General features: G+C 35.0%; 2 protein-coding genes across 2 annotated transcripts; both read left to right on the top strand.

Moving 5' to 3' along the window:
- Nucleotides 1-6,484: 6,484 nt before the first annotated feature.
- LOC146909854 (uncharacterized) lies at nt 6,485-9,702 on the top strand. Its single transcript, XM_085725633.1, has one exon. It carries the CDS (start codon nt 6,758-6,760, stop codon nt 7,736-7,738), a length of 981 nt encoding a protein of 326 aa, XP_085581759.1. The 5' UTR covers nt 6,485-6,757; the 3' UTR covers nt 7,739-9,702.
- A 237-nt stretch (nt 9,703-9,939) lies between these two features.
- Nucleotides 9,940-10,626, top strand: LOC146909853 (uncharacterized). Its single transcript, XM_085729379.1, has one exon. It carries the CDS (start codon nt 9,940-9,942, stop codon nt 10,624-10,626), a length of 687 nt encoding a protein of 228 aa, XP_085585505.1.
- Nucleotides 10,627-19,034: the final 8,408 nt, after the last annotated feature.

Here is a 19,034-nt window from a genome sequence, read left to right as displayed (position 1 = left end):
GATGCATGATGGTACTGTTCGAAAAATACAAGGAGTGCGTCATGTAAAGGGGTTGAAGAAGAATTTATTGTCTGTTGGACAATTGGATGATCTCGGGTGTAAGATCCACACTGAAAGTGGAATCTTGAAAGTAGTGAAAGGCAATCTTGTGGTGATGAAAGCAGAAAAAATCACAAGTAATCTATACATGCTTCTAGGAGATACATTGCAAGAGGCGGATGCATCAGTTGCAGCGGCAAGCCAAGAAGAAACAACGATGATGTGGCATAAAAGACTATGCCATATGTCAGAACGTGGCTTGAAAGTCCTTGCGGAACACAATCTCCTTCACGGGCTCAAGACGGTAAATTTACCATTCTGTGAGCACTGTGTGATAAGCAAGCAACATAGGTTGAAGTTTGATAGAGTAACTACTAGAAGCAAACACATACTAGACTTGATACATTCTGATGTGTGGGAGTCACCATAAATATCTCTAGGAGGTGCAAGATATTTCGTGTCATTCATTGATGACTATTCCAGAAGATTATGGGTGTACCCGATCAAGAAGAAGTCAGATGTGTTTCCAGTATTCAAGGCGTTCAAAGCACAAATAGAGCTTGAAACTGGGAAGAAGATTAAGTGCTTGAGGACAGATAATGGAGGAGAATATGTAGATGACGAGTTTCTAACATTTTGTAAACAAGAGGGTATTATAAGGCAATTCACTGTTGCACATACACCTCAGCAGAATGGTGTGGCAGAGCGGATGAATATAACTCTCCTAGAAAGAACAAAAGCTATGCTGAAAACAGCGGGAATGGCCAAGTCGTTCTGGGCAGAAGTAGTGAAAACTGCCTGTTATGTAATAAATCGATCACCATCAACGGCGATTGATTTGAAGACACCGATGGAGATGTGGAAAGGAAAGCCGGTAGATTATTCTTCTCTATATGTGTTTGGTTGTCCTGTGTACGTAATGTACAACTCCCAAGAAAGAACGAAGTTGGACCCAAAGTCCAGGAAATGTATCTTTTTGGGTTATGCTGACAATGTTAAGGGGTACCGCCTGTGGGATCCCACTACCTGCAAGGTTGTTGTTAGCAGAGATGTAGTCTTTGCAAAAAATGAAATGCAAAGTGAGCAGAAAAATGACAGCGCTTCTAAAGAGACTGCTATAGTGCATTTGGAAAAATCCAAAGAAGGTGATTCTTCTGAAACTGAACCGGTGCACGAAGAACAAGAACCAGATGAGAACAATGATGGTGTTCGTCGATCAACGCGTCAGACGCAGAAACCATATTGGCAATCAGACTATGTTATGAGGAGCCACGATGCATATTGTCTTATAACTGAAGAAGGTGAACCTTCCAATTTTCAAGAGGCGTTGAAGGGTTCAGATGCTTCTCAATGGATGACAGCAATGCATGAAGAAATGGAGGCCTTACATAGGAACAAGACATGGGAACTTGTCGAACTTCCAAAGGGTCGGAAAGCCATTGGAAACAAATGGGTATACAAGATCAAACGTGATGGCAATGATCAAGTGGAGCGGTATCGTGCAAGACTGGTGGTAAAAAGGATATGCTCAGAAAGAAGGTATTGACTTCAATGAGATATTTTCTCCGGTTGTCAGACTTACTACTATCAGAGTAGTGTTGGCAATGTGTGCTGCATTGGATTTACATCTTGAACAGCTAGATGTAAAGACTGCTTTTCTTCATGGAGAACTTGAAGAAGAAATTTATATGCTCCAACCGGAAGGATTTAAGGAACAAGGAAAAGAAAACTTGGTTTGCAGGTTGACCAAATCTCTGTACGGTCAAAAGCAGGCGCCCAGATGTTGGTACAAGAGATTTGATTCTTTCATAATTAGCCTCAATTACAATAGGCTAAGTTCAGACCATTGTACATACTACAAAAGGTTTGATGATAATGATTATATCATTTTGCTGTTGTATGTGGATGACATGTTGGTGGTAGGCCCCAACAAAGATCAAGTCCAGGAATTGAAAGCACAGTTGGCTAGGGAGTTCGATATGAAAGACTTGGGACCAGCAAACAAGATTTTAGGGATGCAAATTCACCGAGACAGAAAAGACAGGAAGATTTGGCTTTCTCAAAAGAATTATCTAAGGAAAGTTTTGCGGCGCTTCAACATGCAAGATTGTAAGCCAATCTCTACCCCACTTCCTGTGAATTTTAAATTATCCTCAAGTATGAGTCCTAGCAATGAAGCAGAGAGGATGGAAATGTCTCGAGTACCGTATCCATTGGCGGTGGGAAGCCTTATGTATGCCATGATATGTACTAGACCAGACATTGCACAAGCAGTGGGAGTGGTTAGTCGGTTTATGGCGGATCCGGGTAAAGAGCATTGGAATGCTGTTAAGAGAATCATGAGGTACATTAAAGGAACCTCAGATGTTGCAGTATGTTTCGGAGGATCAGAGTTAACTGTCAGGGGTTATGTTGATTCAGATTTTGCAGGTGATCATGATAAAAGAAAATCTACTACTGGTTATGTGTTCACGCTTGCTGGAGGAGCAGTAAGTTGGTTGTCCAAATTACAAACTGTTGTAGCTCTGTCAACGACAGAAGCTGAGTACATGGCAGCTACCCAAGCGTGTAAGGAAGCTATTTGGATGCAAAGGTTAATGGAGGAACTCGGGCACAAGCAGGAGAAAATTATTGTGTATTGTGACAGTCAGAGTGCCTTGCACATTACAAGTAATCCAGCTTTTCATTCAAGGACGAAGTACATTGGCGTTCAATATCATTTTGTTCGAGAAGTAGTGGAGGATGGGAGTGTGGATATGCAAAAGATTCACACCAATGATAACCTGGCAGATGTAATGACAAAGCCGATCAACGCTGACAAGTTTATATGGTGTCGATCCTCGTATGGCCTATTGGAAACGTAGCAACATGAATTGGCAAGGTAGAGAGATTTTGAATGCTCACAAAAGTGACTTTAAGTGGGAGATTGTGAACACAAGAAAATGGGTAAAGCACACTTTTGTTGAATTGGTTTTTCACATGGCAGTAAAAGGTTTTTGACAAAAGGGATTAGCATTTACCATTCAGATTTTCGGTGCATATATTTTCAACTTAAATTGGTTGGCTGTTGTGCTTATGTCTATGGTCATAAATTGAAGTGGTTGAGGCAATGGCTTTGCAATCCTATAAATAGCTTGCCCGTGAATCATTTTTATTCATCACAAATCAGTAACAATACAACAACAAGTAAAGTTTAGAATTAGAGAGAAAAAATATAGAGAGGAAAAATAATTTCTCCTGTGAGGTTTCTTCTAGTTTGTGTTAGTTAGTATTCTCCTATAAGAGAGAGTGGTAATTGTACTCTCCTTGTATTTAGAGAGAGGTCCTGTAATTTCTTCCACATAGTGAAAGTTCTCTACTCTTGCCCCGTGGTTTTTTCCCCTTATTTGTTGAGGGGTTTCCACGTAAAATATTGTGTGTTCAGTTCCTCTTTTCTCGTCTCTTATTTTAGCTGTGTGATAATATTTTGTTACTCTGGTACCTAACACTTCATGTGCCAGCTTGATATATACTGTGTGTTTTTTATTCTATTTATATGAAAGAAGGAATTAAAGAGTTTATTATGGACCAAATCGAAAAGGACTTAGCTACTCTATAATTAATGTGTGTGTATGTAGAGTGTAGACATTATTATTCTATCATGTGTAATTTGTACATGTGTAATTTATTAATTATGTGCAATGAATTATTGTTTTCAACAAAAAATATTAGTTGCTTAGGTTGCGTTTGGTTTGCAAAACAGTAAGTACTGTACAGAACAGTACAATGCAGTACAATGCAGAACAACACAAGACAAGGCATAACAGCACAAGACAAATTTTTATGGTATTGAATAATTTCTTGTTTTATATAATTTTTGGGGGACGAAATGTTATTTTGGTGTTTTAGACAACTTGTACCTGGGACAAAAAGTTGTGCTGTGGATTGGTGAGGGACAAAAATTTCAGTTTTTGTCCTGTCCCTTGCCTCCAGTTTGTCCTGTCCCTGAAACAGTTTTAAAAATCAAACACTGGACAACTGGAGTTGTTCTGTCCTGTCCTTCATTTTTTAACAAATCAAACACACCCTTAGTGTGTTATGTGAGAGGAGGAAATTAAACACCCATAATATTCTTATATATTATCGACAATCATGTTTGGAGATTGATTCTTTTAAGTGTAATTTGAAAATGAGAAAGTAAAGTAAAGATGGATTACAATTTATCCACCTGTGTGTGAATTACACAAGAAATAATCCATTCCCACTCATGTCCCTCCCTTAAACGAACTCATCCAACATCAGTTTATTACCGTCTCCGTTCATTTTTATTGTCACATTTGCAGGAAACGTTTGTTTCTATTTATCTGTCTTAAATGCATCAAGCATTAATTATTAATTCGCCAATAATACATTTAGTTATATTGTAAAGAGATGAATAAATAAATGAAATGGAGTGATAATCTGATATGAGTATCATAGGAAAAAATAAATAATGATATTAAAAGGAACAAAATTTTTAATTATCATTTTTGAGAGGAAGAATTGATCAATTATCTTGATATGTGAAAAAAGCAAAAATACAACAATTAAAAAGTTATTCACCTTTAACTTAAGAGCTGAATTTTTAGACACTATGTTACTTGACAAAAAATAGAACGAATGGTACATGCAATTAATTGGTAATGCTGCATAATTCAAAATATTACGGGAAGATATACATTTTGAATTGTTGTTCAATGCTTTATTTATTTGTTTATTTTTGAATTGAGGGAATTGTGTGTGCCTTTTGAATTAATTGGTAAAAGCAAAATCCCTCCATTCATTTAGATATGAGAAGAGTGTCCTCGTGAGCTTAACTCAGTTGATAGGAACAATGCATAATATATGCAAAGTTTGAGGTTCAAACCCCCGACCACCACCAAAAATGGATACGAGAGGAGTGGCATTTCCTCACAGTTTTGTTTAAGTGTTAGATGAAATGTAGTTTTTTTTGCTGAATACGTCAATATATACGCGATGAATGTGTCAATATCAAGTTAATTTGTTTTTTTTAAGGAAGGAATATCATGTTAGTTTCGGTGCATTGAAGTAGTACTTAACCCCAGATACTATGTTTCATTCCCACGGAAGGCAAAGACACTACTATAGGGGGGGTAGTGATTAAGCTTGTGAGTAACAGTGTCGGGGGTACAATGCCTAGCCGGGACCCACCTGGGCTGTTACACCCACATGATATCAACAAAATTAAAAGAGAATAAAATTAAATGATATTGATTGATGTGACTAAATTATTTTTGTTTAATTTTGTTGATTTCATGTGAGTGTGCCCAAATAATATTGATTTAGGTATGTGCCCATGAAAGACTTTCTCCGGGTTAGTTGTCAACGCGTTTTTTATATGATATATATGCTTATTGTTCAGCGATCTTATATATGGACTAATTGGGAAAATCTTATTAGTTTGTGAGTTTTAGGTAAAAGCATTCCATCTAAACATATTCAGCAAAAATAAAATAAAAATTCATCTAAACAATTTCCATGGCTCATAAAATTTAATCACTAAATGCTGCCTAATAATTGGCATGATCAACCCTCGTGTGTCTTGCTTCTGCTTTTTGTCATCCTTTATTTTCCCACTCAAAACCACATATATCATGCATTATTCAGCTTACTAAAAACAAAAGATACAAATAAGCTTCAAATTCAGCAAAAGGAGGGAGCTATAACAAGTAACCTTACGCACACAATAGTCTAGCAATCTAGCTAGGATGAGAAAAAATTACACAAACCATGCTCCATGCATGAACTAATTAAACAACCAAACCGATCTAATATGCCATTACACCGACGATCCTATACATTATTTCACTAATTGGGTTAGTTGGGTGATGACTTTAGTAAATATCTAACTAATTGGTACAATCCAGCTTTATACTCCCTCCGTTCCTTTTTAAGTGTCACTTTTGGAGAAATTTTTTGTTCCTATTTAACTGTCACTTTCGAAGTTCAATGCAACAATAAATGTTGTTTTACCAACATTACCCTTAGTTATTTATTGTGGAGAGAGAAATATATGAAATAAGATATTAAATGACTAAGGCTATTATAGTAAAAATATAGATTATTGTATAAGAAAAGTAACATTTATTGAGTGTCTTGGTTTGTTTAAAATGTTAAAAAGTGACACTTAAAAATGAACGGAGGTAGTATGTATCTCTTTTCAAGTTGGTAAACAATATTATTTGGTGTGGGTATAGGACTCACAACAATAAGGTTAATTTATATCCAACTGTCAGCGACAACAATAAGGTTAATATTTTTTTTTTTTTTGAGGAAGGTTAATATTATTTTGAAATTCGGATAAAACTCACACCAATAAACTTTTATGCCGACAACACATAATCAAATACTCCCTCCGTTCCTTAATGTAGACACTCATTGCCTTTTTCACATTTATTAAGAAAAGTTGTTAGTGTAATTAATGTGTTTGTTTTGTGTGTTAATATTACGAAATTGTCATTTGTTTGTATGTGTATTAAATTTGACTTTTCATATTTCAAGACAAGATAGTAGTATTAATTAGGGGTATGTTTAGGAAAAAAATTAATAAATGCATCTAGTAATTCGAAAAGGGGTTTACATTTAGGGACAAAAATAAAATCAAATGGGTGCTTAGATATAGGGATGGAGGGAGTAGATCGCAAACAATAACAATAATGTAATGCAAAATTACAATTGAATGTCTTTACACACTATTCCTAGACACAAAATGCTCCTATGGAGGATTCTAAACAATGCCCTGCCACTTAGAGTCTCTTTGGAAAAAAGAGGAGTTCACTGCTCCCCTCTTTGTCCCAGGTGTAATGCTAAACTTGAAACTCAGAAACATGTGTTCATGGAATGTCCTCTAATTACGAGGTCTTGGTTTGGATCCCCTCTTAACCTTAGAATCCTAAACCAACCTATCAATAACTATTCAGATTGGCTAGCTTACAATATACTACATGAATCAGAAAGAGTAGTCATTCAAATAGCAGCGATTACATATTACATTTGGTTTTCTAGGAATCTAAGTATTTTTGAGGACCGTATGTTACCTGAAGATGAAATTATCAAAAGAGCGTACATCATCATATTTGATTTCCAGCAAGCTAATCTTACGAGCTCACAATCCTCTTCGCTGGAACAATCTACTGCGGCTGTAGTCCGATCCCATCAAACTACTCTTTCCACTCGTTGGAAAAAACCAGAAGCTCCCCTTGTTAAAGCAAATAGCGACGCAAACCTCCAAAGACAAGGATGGTGGGGTGTTGGTGCCATCGTTAGGAATGCAGAAGGTCTTGTTATGGCAGCTGCTACTTGGACGCAGCCTGGAGCAGAGAAAGCTGAGCTAGCTGAAGCGTATGGGTTACTTCTAACTATGAGAATGGCTCGAGATTGTGGCTTCAGAGAAGTAGTTTTCGAAGGAGATAATGAAAAGATTTGGAAAATGGTTGGTAATGGAGCTAAAGAGGACCGATCCTATCTAGGTAGTATTATCCAGGAAATCCAGAAGACCAAATCATGTTTTGACACTTGTCTTTTTCATTTTACTCATAGAGATAGCAATTTAGTGGGTCATAAGCTGGCCCAATTAGCCCACACAGATCCTGGTAAGGTCTGGATTGAGGAGGTTCCCCCCTCTATTAGTGATGTGTATTTTCACGACTTGATGAATTAATTCAATTATCCTTTTATTCAAAAAAAAAAAAGAACAACAGGATAAAAGAGTAGGGAAGAGGAACGACAAATAATATTGTTTACCAAGTTCGATCCAAATTGACATACTTTGAAGAGAGAGCAACCCTCCAATTCACTATTAAAGAGTTCTTTACAAAGAGATACATGAAATTAGCCTTCAACTAGTTCTCTAAGAACAAATCATAATTTCTACCCTTTTCCTGAATCTCATCATGTGGCCAATAATTGATCTTTAAAAGCCTTTGATTTCCTAAGGATCTCCTCTTTTAGTAAACCCTAGTTTGCCTCAACATTGCCTCTTATGTGTTTCCTATGCGTTTTCACCCCATAAATCCCTCCTTAAAAACACCGACTCTTTTCCAAGAGTCATCTCTTTTGGTTCCCCAAGATTCGGAAAATACTTGGGTGACATAATGTCACCGTGACATTAAATCTGGGCCACACAAAGGTGTTGTGTTGTGTGGCCCAGATGTGTTGTATGTGTTGTGTGGCTCAGATGTTGTGTGACAATGTGTGTTGTGTGGCCCAGATTTAATGTCACGATGACATTATGTCACCCAAGTGCTTCCCCCAAGATTCACATCTTTCCACACACTTTCCAATAAACACAAAACCCAAGCTTTGTATTTATAGAGTTCATCCAACCTTAAAACTTGGTGACTAAAGAAGCAGAAAACTTGCACATCCGCGGCGTGAGCCTTCTCACTGCATTGCGAGACAGACATTGTCTAGACTGTTGAAGCAAAAATCCCTTTGAAAATGTTTTTAAACGATAAACAAACTCTTGTATTAAAATTAAGATTATAATTTTATTTGGTTATTTAATGTGTGCTCTTGAGTGAATTTTATTAAGGATAGGAAAGTCCAACTCTCACACATTGTTAAAACCATGGATGATTATGCTCAAGCTCAAATGAACATTGTGAACAAGCTCAAGCTCTCATAAGCATTAGAGTTGGCAATTCATTATTAATCAAGAAAGGTTAATAAAGCAAAATCACAAAGGAAAGCCATCCGCTAATACAAGGGAAAATTATCTTCCAATCATGTGCTAATCATTTGGTAAAGATAAAGATGATGACAAAGCCCTAGAGTTGAATCTTGATGAGCAAGCAAGCAAAATATCTTAAAGAAACAAGACTTGGTGACCAAGTGTGCTAAAATAATTAAATAATGATGTCTTAGAGACTAAGAAATGCAAGGACATTAACACCAATGCATCTTGGAGAACAAGCATGAAACAGCTGTAAAAAGAAAAGATATTTTTACTGTTCATGTACTTTTCACTGTTCACACACGCTCCTGGTCCAAAGACAAGCTCAAGCTCTTAGTGTTAAAAGTTGAGGTCAAGGCTGACAAGCTCAAGCTCAACGTACAAAAGTATGGGACAATGGCAATTTTGCAATTCCCATCAACAGCAAGGGTCTTTACACAAGAATGAACAACTGCAGATATTGAAGGGTGAAGACTGGCTATAAATAGAAGCTTTCTCTCAACAAAGAAAGCATGAATTTGAAATACAATCTCAAGCCTACAAACAAGCAAATTCATCAAGCAATCTCAATATCAGAAAATACTCTTACAGTACCAAATCATATTTTCGGATCATCTTTTTAAGAGTATTACAAATTACAATCTCTCATTCTCTTAGTAGCTTGAAAGTTGTAACTAGATCCAAACATCAAATCTTATTTTGATTGTATATCCTCTTGACCGTAAAATCTTGAGTGATAGTGTAAGCTTGCCGAAGCTAATAATATCAGTTGTGTAAGCCTGGTGAGGCTAAGAGAATACATAGTTGTACAAGCTCAGCCTCCGTAAGAGCTCGAGCTTGAGTGTAAGCCTAGTGAGGCTTAGAGAATACATATTGTTTTGCACATTGCAAAAAGGAGGAAGAAACTCCTGACAACTAGTGGATAATCTCGCAAAGCTGTGGGGACTGGACTAACCCATATTGGGGGAACCAGGATAACTTCTCTATGTGATCTCTCTTAAACTTTACTCTTTACTTTCTGCCTTGCTTACTTATTTATTGTTCTACTAACCATTTCTTTCCAAAGCACGATAATTTTTAAAGGGTCACTATTCAACCCCTCCTTCTAGTGACATTTACTTCAACTTCAATTGGCATCAGAGCTCTGCCTCAGTTAGAGCACTTAACAGTGTAAGAGGAAAAGATCCATGAAGAAGAAAATGTCAAAAACAACAAAGTTCGTACCTGAAGGAGGATCATCAAATAGACCTCCATATTTTGATGGAACAGATTACTACTATTGGAAAGGAAAGATGAGATTATTTCTAATATCTCAAGACAATTATATGTGGCCAGTCGTTGAAAATGGAAATTTTGTTCCAATGACAACCGCTACAGCAACAACAACCTCAGTAGTGAAACCACAAGCAGAATGGTCAAAAGAAGAAAACGAAAAGGTACTTCTAAACTCTAAAGCTCAATTATTTCTAATTTGTGCCTTAAGCAGGGAAGAGTACGATAGAGTAGAAGAATGTACAACTGCTAAAGGAATATGGGATGCCTTAAAGATTCATCACGAAGGAACAAGTCATGTCAAGGAAGAAAGAATAGACATGGGAGTTAAAAAATTTGAAACATTCGAGATGAAAGAAAATGAGACAAATGATGAGATGTTTGCAAGATTAACAATCATTGTAAATGAACTACGCTTTCTTGGTCAAACATACACAACTCATGAAAGAGTTAGAAAAATTCTAAGAAGTTTCCCAAAAATTTGGAGACCAATGGTTACAACAATCACACAAGCTAAGAATCTTAAAGAGCTTGAGCTTGAGGAATTGATAGGCTCTTTAAGAGCTCATGAATCCATCCTCATAGAAGATAGACCACCATAGAGGAACAAGATGATTGCTCTCAAAACCTCTCAAAACCATGAAGACCAAGATGAAAGAACATCCTCACAAGATCATGAAGCAACTGACGATTACAATAATCAGTCCGAGGATGAGGTTGACCTGGCCTTAATATCAAGAAAAATTCAAAGAATGGTCTTTAGAAGAAATCAAAACAAAAGACCATTTCAACATAGAAGAGAACCTCAAAAAGTCGAAACAGATAAAAGCAAGGTTCAATGTTTCGGATGCAACAAGCTCGGACATTACAAATCAGAATGCCCTATGGAACAGAAGAAGAAACCTCCATTTCAAAAGGCAATGCCTGTCACTTGGGATGACATTGATGAATCAAATGATGGCATCGAGGTTGAAGAAGCAAATCTTTGTCTTATGGCAAAAGATGATGCAGAAGAGGTAACCTTTTCTAACTCTTGTCTTTTTTGTAAAAAAGTAGAAATTATTTTTGATAACCTCTTAAAAGATTCTGAAATTTTATCTCAAAAATGTTTATCTCAAAGAAATCAACTTATTGAAATAAAGAAACAAAATGAGGAGCTACAAAAACGAAATGAAGAATTTCTTCAAACCATTCAAAATCTAAAGCTAGCTAATCTCAAATTGTCTGAAGAAAAGGATGTTTTAAATACTCTACCTTTGAAATCTTTTGAAAAAGAAAAAGATTCCTTAAAACATCAAGTAGAGGAACTAACAAATGATATTACCATAGTCGAACAAACCACTGAAACTTTTGAAGAAGAAAATAAATGTTTGAAAAATCAAGTCGTAGGATTAACAAATGACATCACTAGTTTTGTTAAATCCACCGAAAATTTTCAAAAAATTATAGGATCCCAAAAAAGAATAAATGATAAAACAGGGATAGGTTTTAACATTTCAGAGACACAAAAAATGTATAAGAACTTTTTTATACCTAAACCGGATAAAAAAATTCTAGTTCCTAAAAAATGCACTTTTTGTAGAAAATATGGTCATTCTGAAGATAACTGTTTTCATAAGAAAAAGAAAGCAAATGTTTATAGAAAACCTATACATCATGAGACAAACTATCAGGTTAAGAAAAAGAGAAAATGTTCCTACTGCAACAAAATTGGTCACCATGAATCCAAATGTTACAGTAAAAACAAAAGTTTCAAAAACACTAACCCTCAAGGACCCAAATCTATATGGGTACCTAAGTTACTACTAACCTCTGACACAGGAATGTATGCTGGCAACCAAGAAAAGGCATTGGTACTTGGACAGTGGTTGCTCAAGGCATATTACAGGGGATAAAAAATGTTTTCTCTCCTTTGAAGAAAGAGAAGGAGGATCAGTTACCTTTGGCAACAATGATAAAGCTAAAATCAAAGGTATGGGTATCATTGGTAACAATAACTCTGCTAAGATTAAGGATGTTCAATATGTGGAAGGTTTAAAACATAACTTGCTAAGCATCAGTCAACTTTGTGATAGTGGCTTTGAAGTTATTTTTAAACAAAGCATATGTGAAATTAAGCAATCATCCTCAGGAAAAATCTTTTTTACTGGATCAAGACATAAAAATCTTTATATTTTATTTTTAAATGAACTCCCAACTGAATCTTGTTTCATGTGCATAGATAAAGATAAATGGATCTGGCATAGACGAGTTGGTCATATAAGTATGAAAACTATTTCAAAACTATCCAAACTTGATCTAGTTAGAGGTCTTCCTAAACTCAGTTATGACAAAGATAACATATGTGAAGCTTGCATAAAAGGGAAACATGTTAAAAGTAGTTTTCATTCCATAAACATTATTTCCACAAATAAACCTCTTAAGCTTCTTCACATTGATCTCTTTGGTCCTATTCAAACTGCTAGTCTTAGTGGAAAAAGATATGGATTTGTAATTGTTGATGATTTCTCCAGATTCACGTGGGTTTTATTTTTGAAAAACAAAGATGATTCTTTTGAAGCTTTTAAAACATTCCGTAAAAAGGTTCAAAATGAAAAAAATTCAAACATCATTTCTGTAAGAAGTGATCATGGAGGAGAATTTGAAAATTCTTCCTTTAAATCCTTCTTTGAAGAGAATGGGATTTCTCACAATTTTTCTTGTCCCAGAACTCCTCAACAAAATGGTGTAGTTGAAAGAAAAAATAGAACTTTACAAGAAATGGCTAGAACCATGTTAAATGAATCAAATGTTGAAAAATATTTTTGGGCTGAAGCCATAAACACATCTTGTTATATCTTAAATCGTGTTACTATCAGAAATATTTTAAACAAAACCCCATATGAACTCTGGAAAGATAGGAAACCTACTATTGCATACTTTCATATCTTTGGATGTTATTGTTACATTTTAAACAACAAAGATAATCTGAGTAAGTTTGACTCAAAATCAGACAAAGCTATTTTTCTGGGTTACTCTACTACTTCCAAAAGTTATAGAGTTTATAATCTAAGAACCAGATGTACAGAGGAAAGCATGCATGTTGTTTTTGATGAATTTAATGATCTTATTGTTGAGAATATAAATGAGGATGAAGATGAACATCATCATTCTAGTCATCAACAAACTTCTGAGACATCAAATTAAAAAGATGAAGACGAACCAGATTCATCTTCTCTATCCATTCCTCCAAGCTGGAAATCAGTTGTTGATCATCCTAAAGATTTAATCATTGGCGACACTGCTGATAAAGTAAGAACAAGATCATCTTTCCAAGACAAAACAAACATGGCTATGATTTCTCAAATAGAGCCAAAATCCATCGATGAAGCTATCACTGATCAATCATGGATTAAAGCCATGACTGGAGAGCTTTCTCAATTTGAAAGAAACAAAGTCTGGAATTTGGTACCTGAACCTCGAGACAAAACCATTATTGGAACAAGATGGGTGTTCAGAAATAAACTAGATGAAGATGGTAAGGTTGTCAGAAATAAAGCAAGATTAGTTGCTCAAGGTTATAATCAACAAAAAGGTATTGACTATGATGAGACTTATGCTCCTGTAGCAAGGTTAGAAGCAATTAGAATTTTACTTGCTTATGTTGCACACAAACACATCAAACTTTTTCAAATGGATGTTAAAAGTGCTTTCCTAAATGGTTTCCTAAATGAAGAGGTCTATGTCCATCAACCTCCTGGCTTTGAGGATGATAAAAAACCAAATCATGTTTTCAAATTTTCAAAAGCCTTATATGGTCTCAAACAAGCTCCTCGAGCTTGGTATGAAAGACTAAGTACCTTTTTACTCAAAAATGATTTTTCTCGTGGACATATCGACACAACTCTTTTTAGAAAAATTCATAACCAAGACCTTTTAATTGTTCAAGTCTATGTTGATGATATTATTTTTGGATCCACAAATGAAAAAATGTGTGAGGATTTTTCAAACCTCATGCAAAGTGAATTTGAGATGAGTATGATGGGAGAACTTCGCTTCTTTTTGGGTTTACAAATTAAACAACAAAAAGACGGTATTTTTATTTTTCAAGAAAAATACATTAAAGATCTTCTCAAAAAATATAAAATGAATGAAGCAAAAATTATGTCTACTCCCATGCATCCTTCCTCAAGCTTAGACAAAGATGAACAAGGTAAGTCCGTTTCTGAAAAAGAATACCGAGGAATGATTGGGTCATTATTATATCTAACAGCAAGCAGGCCAGATATTGTATTTGCTGTGGGACTGTGTGCTAGATTTCAAACTGCACCCAAAGAGTCACATCTTACTGCTGTTAAACGAATTTTCAGATATCTTATCGGTACTACTTGTTTTATCTTGGTTTTCGGGTGTCAAACATTGATTACGTTTGAACCTTTTTAACCGTTGATATCTCATTTTTTCTTGGGAAGGGAAAAAATAAGCAAAACCCTTGAGAATCAAGGTCCGGGAGTTGTTTTCGCTACGGGAAGGTGTTAGGCACCCATAACGACTATAGTATCTTATAGGAACCGTCTTTACTTTCTACGCGCGCGCTTTATTTTTAAATGCTATTTGAAAAAATGATATTTACACCTAAGAGTTTTCTAAGTGAAGAATTGGAGGGAGAAGAAGATGTTTGAATTTTTATTTTATTTGAATTGAAGGAATATTGTTTCCTTGCCTACGTACCCCTTTAAGGGATCAAATCCACCGTAGTTCTCTTCCACAAAAATGTTTTCGTTTTTGTTGGTTGATTTTAAGTTTGAAAATGGAATTTTGAAGAATGAGAGAGAGAGGCCTCAAGGGCATAAAATTGTGAAATTGTGAGGTTGAATTAGTTATTTTGCAAGAGAAAGTCAAAGCATGATTAAAATTCATTAAGATTTTATTTAAGAAAAGAAAAGGAAAATTCAATGGGATTTGATCCCAAGGTTTATTTAGAAAATGATTTGAGTGATGTTGTTCATGTTTTTTGGAAAAGAGAGTTTTTTCTAAGTTTCAAAGTTCCTAACCATACATCTAAACATACATATCCTAAACATACATCTAAAAAATATCTATGTGATGTGTGTGCATGTGTCGGTGCTTGTGTCGGTGTACATCATTAGAGTCCATTGTCCTTTACATTGGCCCTAGTTTACATTCTATGGTCTTGCAAGAATTAAAAATTGCATGAAGTAAAATACACCACCCTAAGTTTTTACATGCTAAGCCTTGGTAAAAAATTAAAGTGCAAGAAATAAGAGGTGAAAATATGATGTGAGATGCTATGGGAATGAGACATGAAACAAAAGGGGTTAGTAGCACAAATGCATAGTAAAGCTATTGTAACTTGCAAGAAAAGTAAACCAGCAAGCTTGAAAAAAAGTGATAGAAGAACTTGAAATTTAATGCGAAACTAAAACAAGATTAAAGCCTTGATTCTCATAATATTGGAGAAATTTTGAATGACTTGTTTCAAGAAAACCAACATGAGAATCTAAGGATTTAACTATGCCAAAGTTTACAAGGTTTTCAAGTTCTTTATGCACTTTTATTTCACATTATTTTCCAAACACAAGGTTCACAAAAAACTATACCAAAACAGCAAGTATACATCACACTTAATAGGCAAATTCACTCCACAAAGTCACATATCCAAGGCCACAATTATGTGCCAATATCCAAGTTCAAAATCATATCACAATTTCAAAAGAGTACTAACAAAAAGGAAGGAAAAACAAGAATATATCCTACACATCTTGGGAATGAATTCTTACATGTGATTGCTTTCCAAAAGATGGGTCTCAAATGCTAAAATTACTCACACAAAAACTCACACAAACTTTTAGAAGCTTTTTTAACAAGATTTTTATCAAGAAATGAAAAAGAATTGAATCCACAAGGAACAAATTATTTTCATGTATTTTCTATCAAGATTAACATGTAAAACCCATCAACATTTATTGAAAATAACAAGAAAATATTGAACAAATTTTTTTTAGAAATTTTTATCAAAGTTTTTAGGCAAACAGTGGTGCAAACAGCAAGAAACAGTATGCATATAGCAAGAAAATAGGGAAAAAGTAGTAACAAAAGTCCAGGCCCAAACACACAAGATCCACATCCAAACAGAAAGCATCAGGGACCGTAGGATTGATCCAATTGGATCAACCCTTGATCCAACGATCAAGAAGGCAAAGGAACATGGAATGAATGTGGTCATGCGCGCATAGGATAAAAAAAATGGAACAAGAGCTTCTTGAAACAAGCATTACGTGAAAGAAAAGTTCACATGCCAATTTATTTCTCTCTCTAAAGCCAAGGCATACATAAACTCTCTCTTCTCTCTCTTAAATGTTCATCTTCAACCTTATGAATGTCACCGAAAAGTTCAACAAACTCGCCGGAATCTTCAAAGGTTTGCCGGAAAATTCATAACTCCGGCGACACTTCCGGATTCCAGCGAGCTCCGATTCGAATTTTTTTTACACTTTTAAAACCGGATCGTTATCCTCTTTTCGAATATGAACTTGGAAACATTCAAAACACAATCAATCCACCTAAATCTAAAGCTATAGCCACGCAAATTTGAGGAAAAAGAGTGGAATAAAAAGCTTGGATCAAGAACAATACCGTGATGCTTGACGAAGCTTTGAATGGCTCCGGATTCTTCTTATGTATTCGGATTTGGTGCTGTTTCTCTTCTCCCTTTGATTCGATTAGATTCCTTTCATTCGTCCGATTCCGATTCGTCGTTGTTGAGTTCGGTCACAATGGAATTGATTGAAGGTTGTTGTTCATGGATGTGATTTTTGTGGAGTTGAAGGTTTGTGTTGATGAGTGTTTTGGATGAATCCGTGAATTTGGTAATGGATTTGTGGAGGTTTGAGGTTAATTGTGGTGGTTGAAGTTTGTTAGAGATGAAGATTTTGGTGGTTATGGAGGTCTTGTGGTGAGTTTTAATGGTGGATGTTGTTGATGATGGTGGAGGAGGAAGAAGATTGTGGTGGTTAGAGAGAGGTTGAAGATGAAGTTGTGGTGGTAGAAGTTAGTTAGGGTGGTTAGAGGTGGTGGAAAGAGTTTGTTATGGAGGTTAGAGGTGGTGGAAAAAGTTGGTTATGGTGGTGATGGAGGTGGTTGCGGTTTTGGAGAAGAAAGAGGGAAAAGAAAATTGATTTTTTGTGATTTTTGTGTATTTGTGAAAAATGATTAGTGTGTTGACTCTTTGACCATGGGACCCATTATATAGGTGATGTGTGAATTTTTGGACCAATAGGAGTAGGACATGTGGCGTAACTAACTTCTTGGACAAAAAATGAACTAAAATGCAATTTTAACAACTTGAGGACTAAAATGCAAAATTAACTAAAGTTGCATTAAAAAAGTAATTTGAAAATTAACGTAAAGTGAAACGATAAAAAAAAAACAAAACGGACTAAAATAAACCAACTACTAAATGAGGTACTTTAAAGTAACCTCTCTCTGTCAAAATTTTGTGTGAAATGACCAAAATGCCCCTAGGGACTAAAATGACTCAAAATGACTTCAAATACAATTTTTAAAACGGTTTTTTAACAGGGAAATAAAGCAAGAGTTTATACAAGCAAATTAAAAGACTCTGAGACAATTTTTTAGGGATTAAAAGGAATTTTAACACAGGAAATGACTAAAATGCCCACTAGGGGCTAAACTGACTCAAAGACTTCAAATGTGATTTTTGAAATGGATTTTAACATGGAATTAAACAAGAATTCATTCAAACCAATTGAAAGGACTCAGGGACAATTTTTCAAAGATTGAAAGAAATTTTAACATAGGAAATGACTAAAATGCCCCTAGGGGCTAAACTGACTCAAAATGACTTCAAATGTAATTTTTTGAAATGGATTTTAACATGAGAGTGAAACAAGGACTTAAATGAAAAAGACACAAACGATTTTCAAGGACTAAAATGAATTTGAATGCAGGAAATGACTAAAATACCCTTTTTCATGAATTTTGCAAATAACATTGAAATAAGATGCAGAGGAAGGTGCAATTGATCAAGGACAAATTCAAATGACTTGAAATGCAAGAAAAGAAGAATTGAGCTAGTATTTTTAGGTCCAAAATTAGGGTATAACACTACTAATCTTGGTTTGTGGTATAGAAAGGACAAAATTTTTAATCTTACAGCATATTGTGATGCTGATTATGCCGGAGACAAAATTGAAAGAAAAAGTACAAGCGGAGCATGTCAATTTCTTGGTCAAGCTCTCATCAGTTGGTCATGTAGAAAACAAAATACAATTGCTCTGTCTACTACTGAAGCTGAATATGTGTCAGCTGCAAGCAGTTGCTCTCATGTATTATGGATAAAAAATCAGCTGGAAGATTACTCAGTAAGGTACACAAAAATTCCTATTCTTTGTGATAATACTAGTGCTATAAATCTATCTAAAAATCCTATTCATCATTCTTGTTCTAAACATATTGAAATAAAACATCATTTCATCAGAGACCATGTTCAGAAAGGAGAAATTGAATTGATTTTTATCGATACTGAAAATCAACTCGCAGATATTTTTACTAAACCTTTAGTAGAAGATAGATTTAATTTTTTAAGAGATAAATTATCTATTATTAGTTTGTCTTTATTAAATTAACTATTTGTATTTTTCTCCAACATTAAAATAGAGGATCAAAAATTTTACTACACCTAAGCTTAATTTTTAAATCCTTTTTCACTCAAAACCACCTTGTGTCACTTCCCTCCATATACCATTTTTATGTGTCTCCTAAACAACTAATGGTCATATCATTATATGCCTTTTACATCAAAAATTTTTCCTTCCAAGCTTTATCTCTCACGTGTTCCCAAGGCAAAATGTTTCTTTTGTCATCATTAGCTTTTATATTATCTCTTTTTCTATAACAAAATCTGCCTTTTCCTTTTTTCTACAAAACCCTTCCTCTTCTTCTCTTCTCTATCGAACCAACAACACAACACTTCAACACTCCATTTTTT

Source organism: Medicago sativa, chromosome 7, assembly GCF_051527215.1.
Source record: "Medicago sativa cultivar Bolivia chromosome 7, Bolivia_mono, whole genome shotgun sequence".
Classification (NCBI taxonomy): Eukaryota; Viridiplantae; Streptophyta; class Magnoliopsida; order Fabales; family Fabaceae; genus Medicago; species Medicago sativa.
The sequence above is the reverse complement of the archived record's forward strand: the minus strand, read 5'-3'. Positions and strand labels throughout refer to the sequence as shown.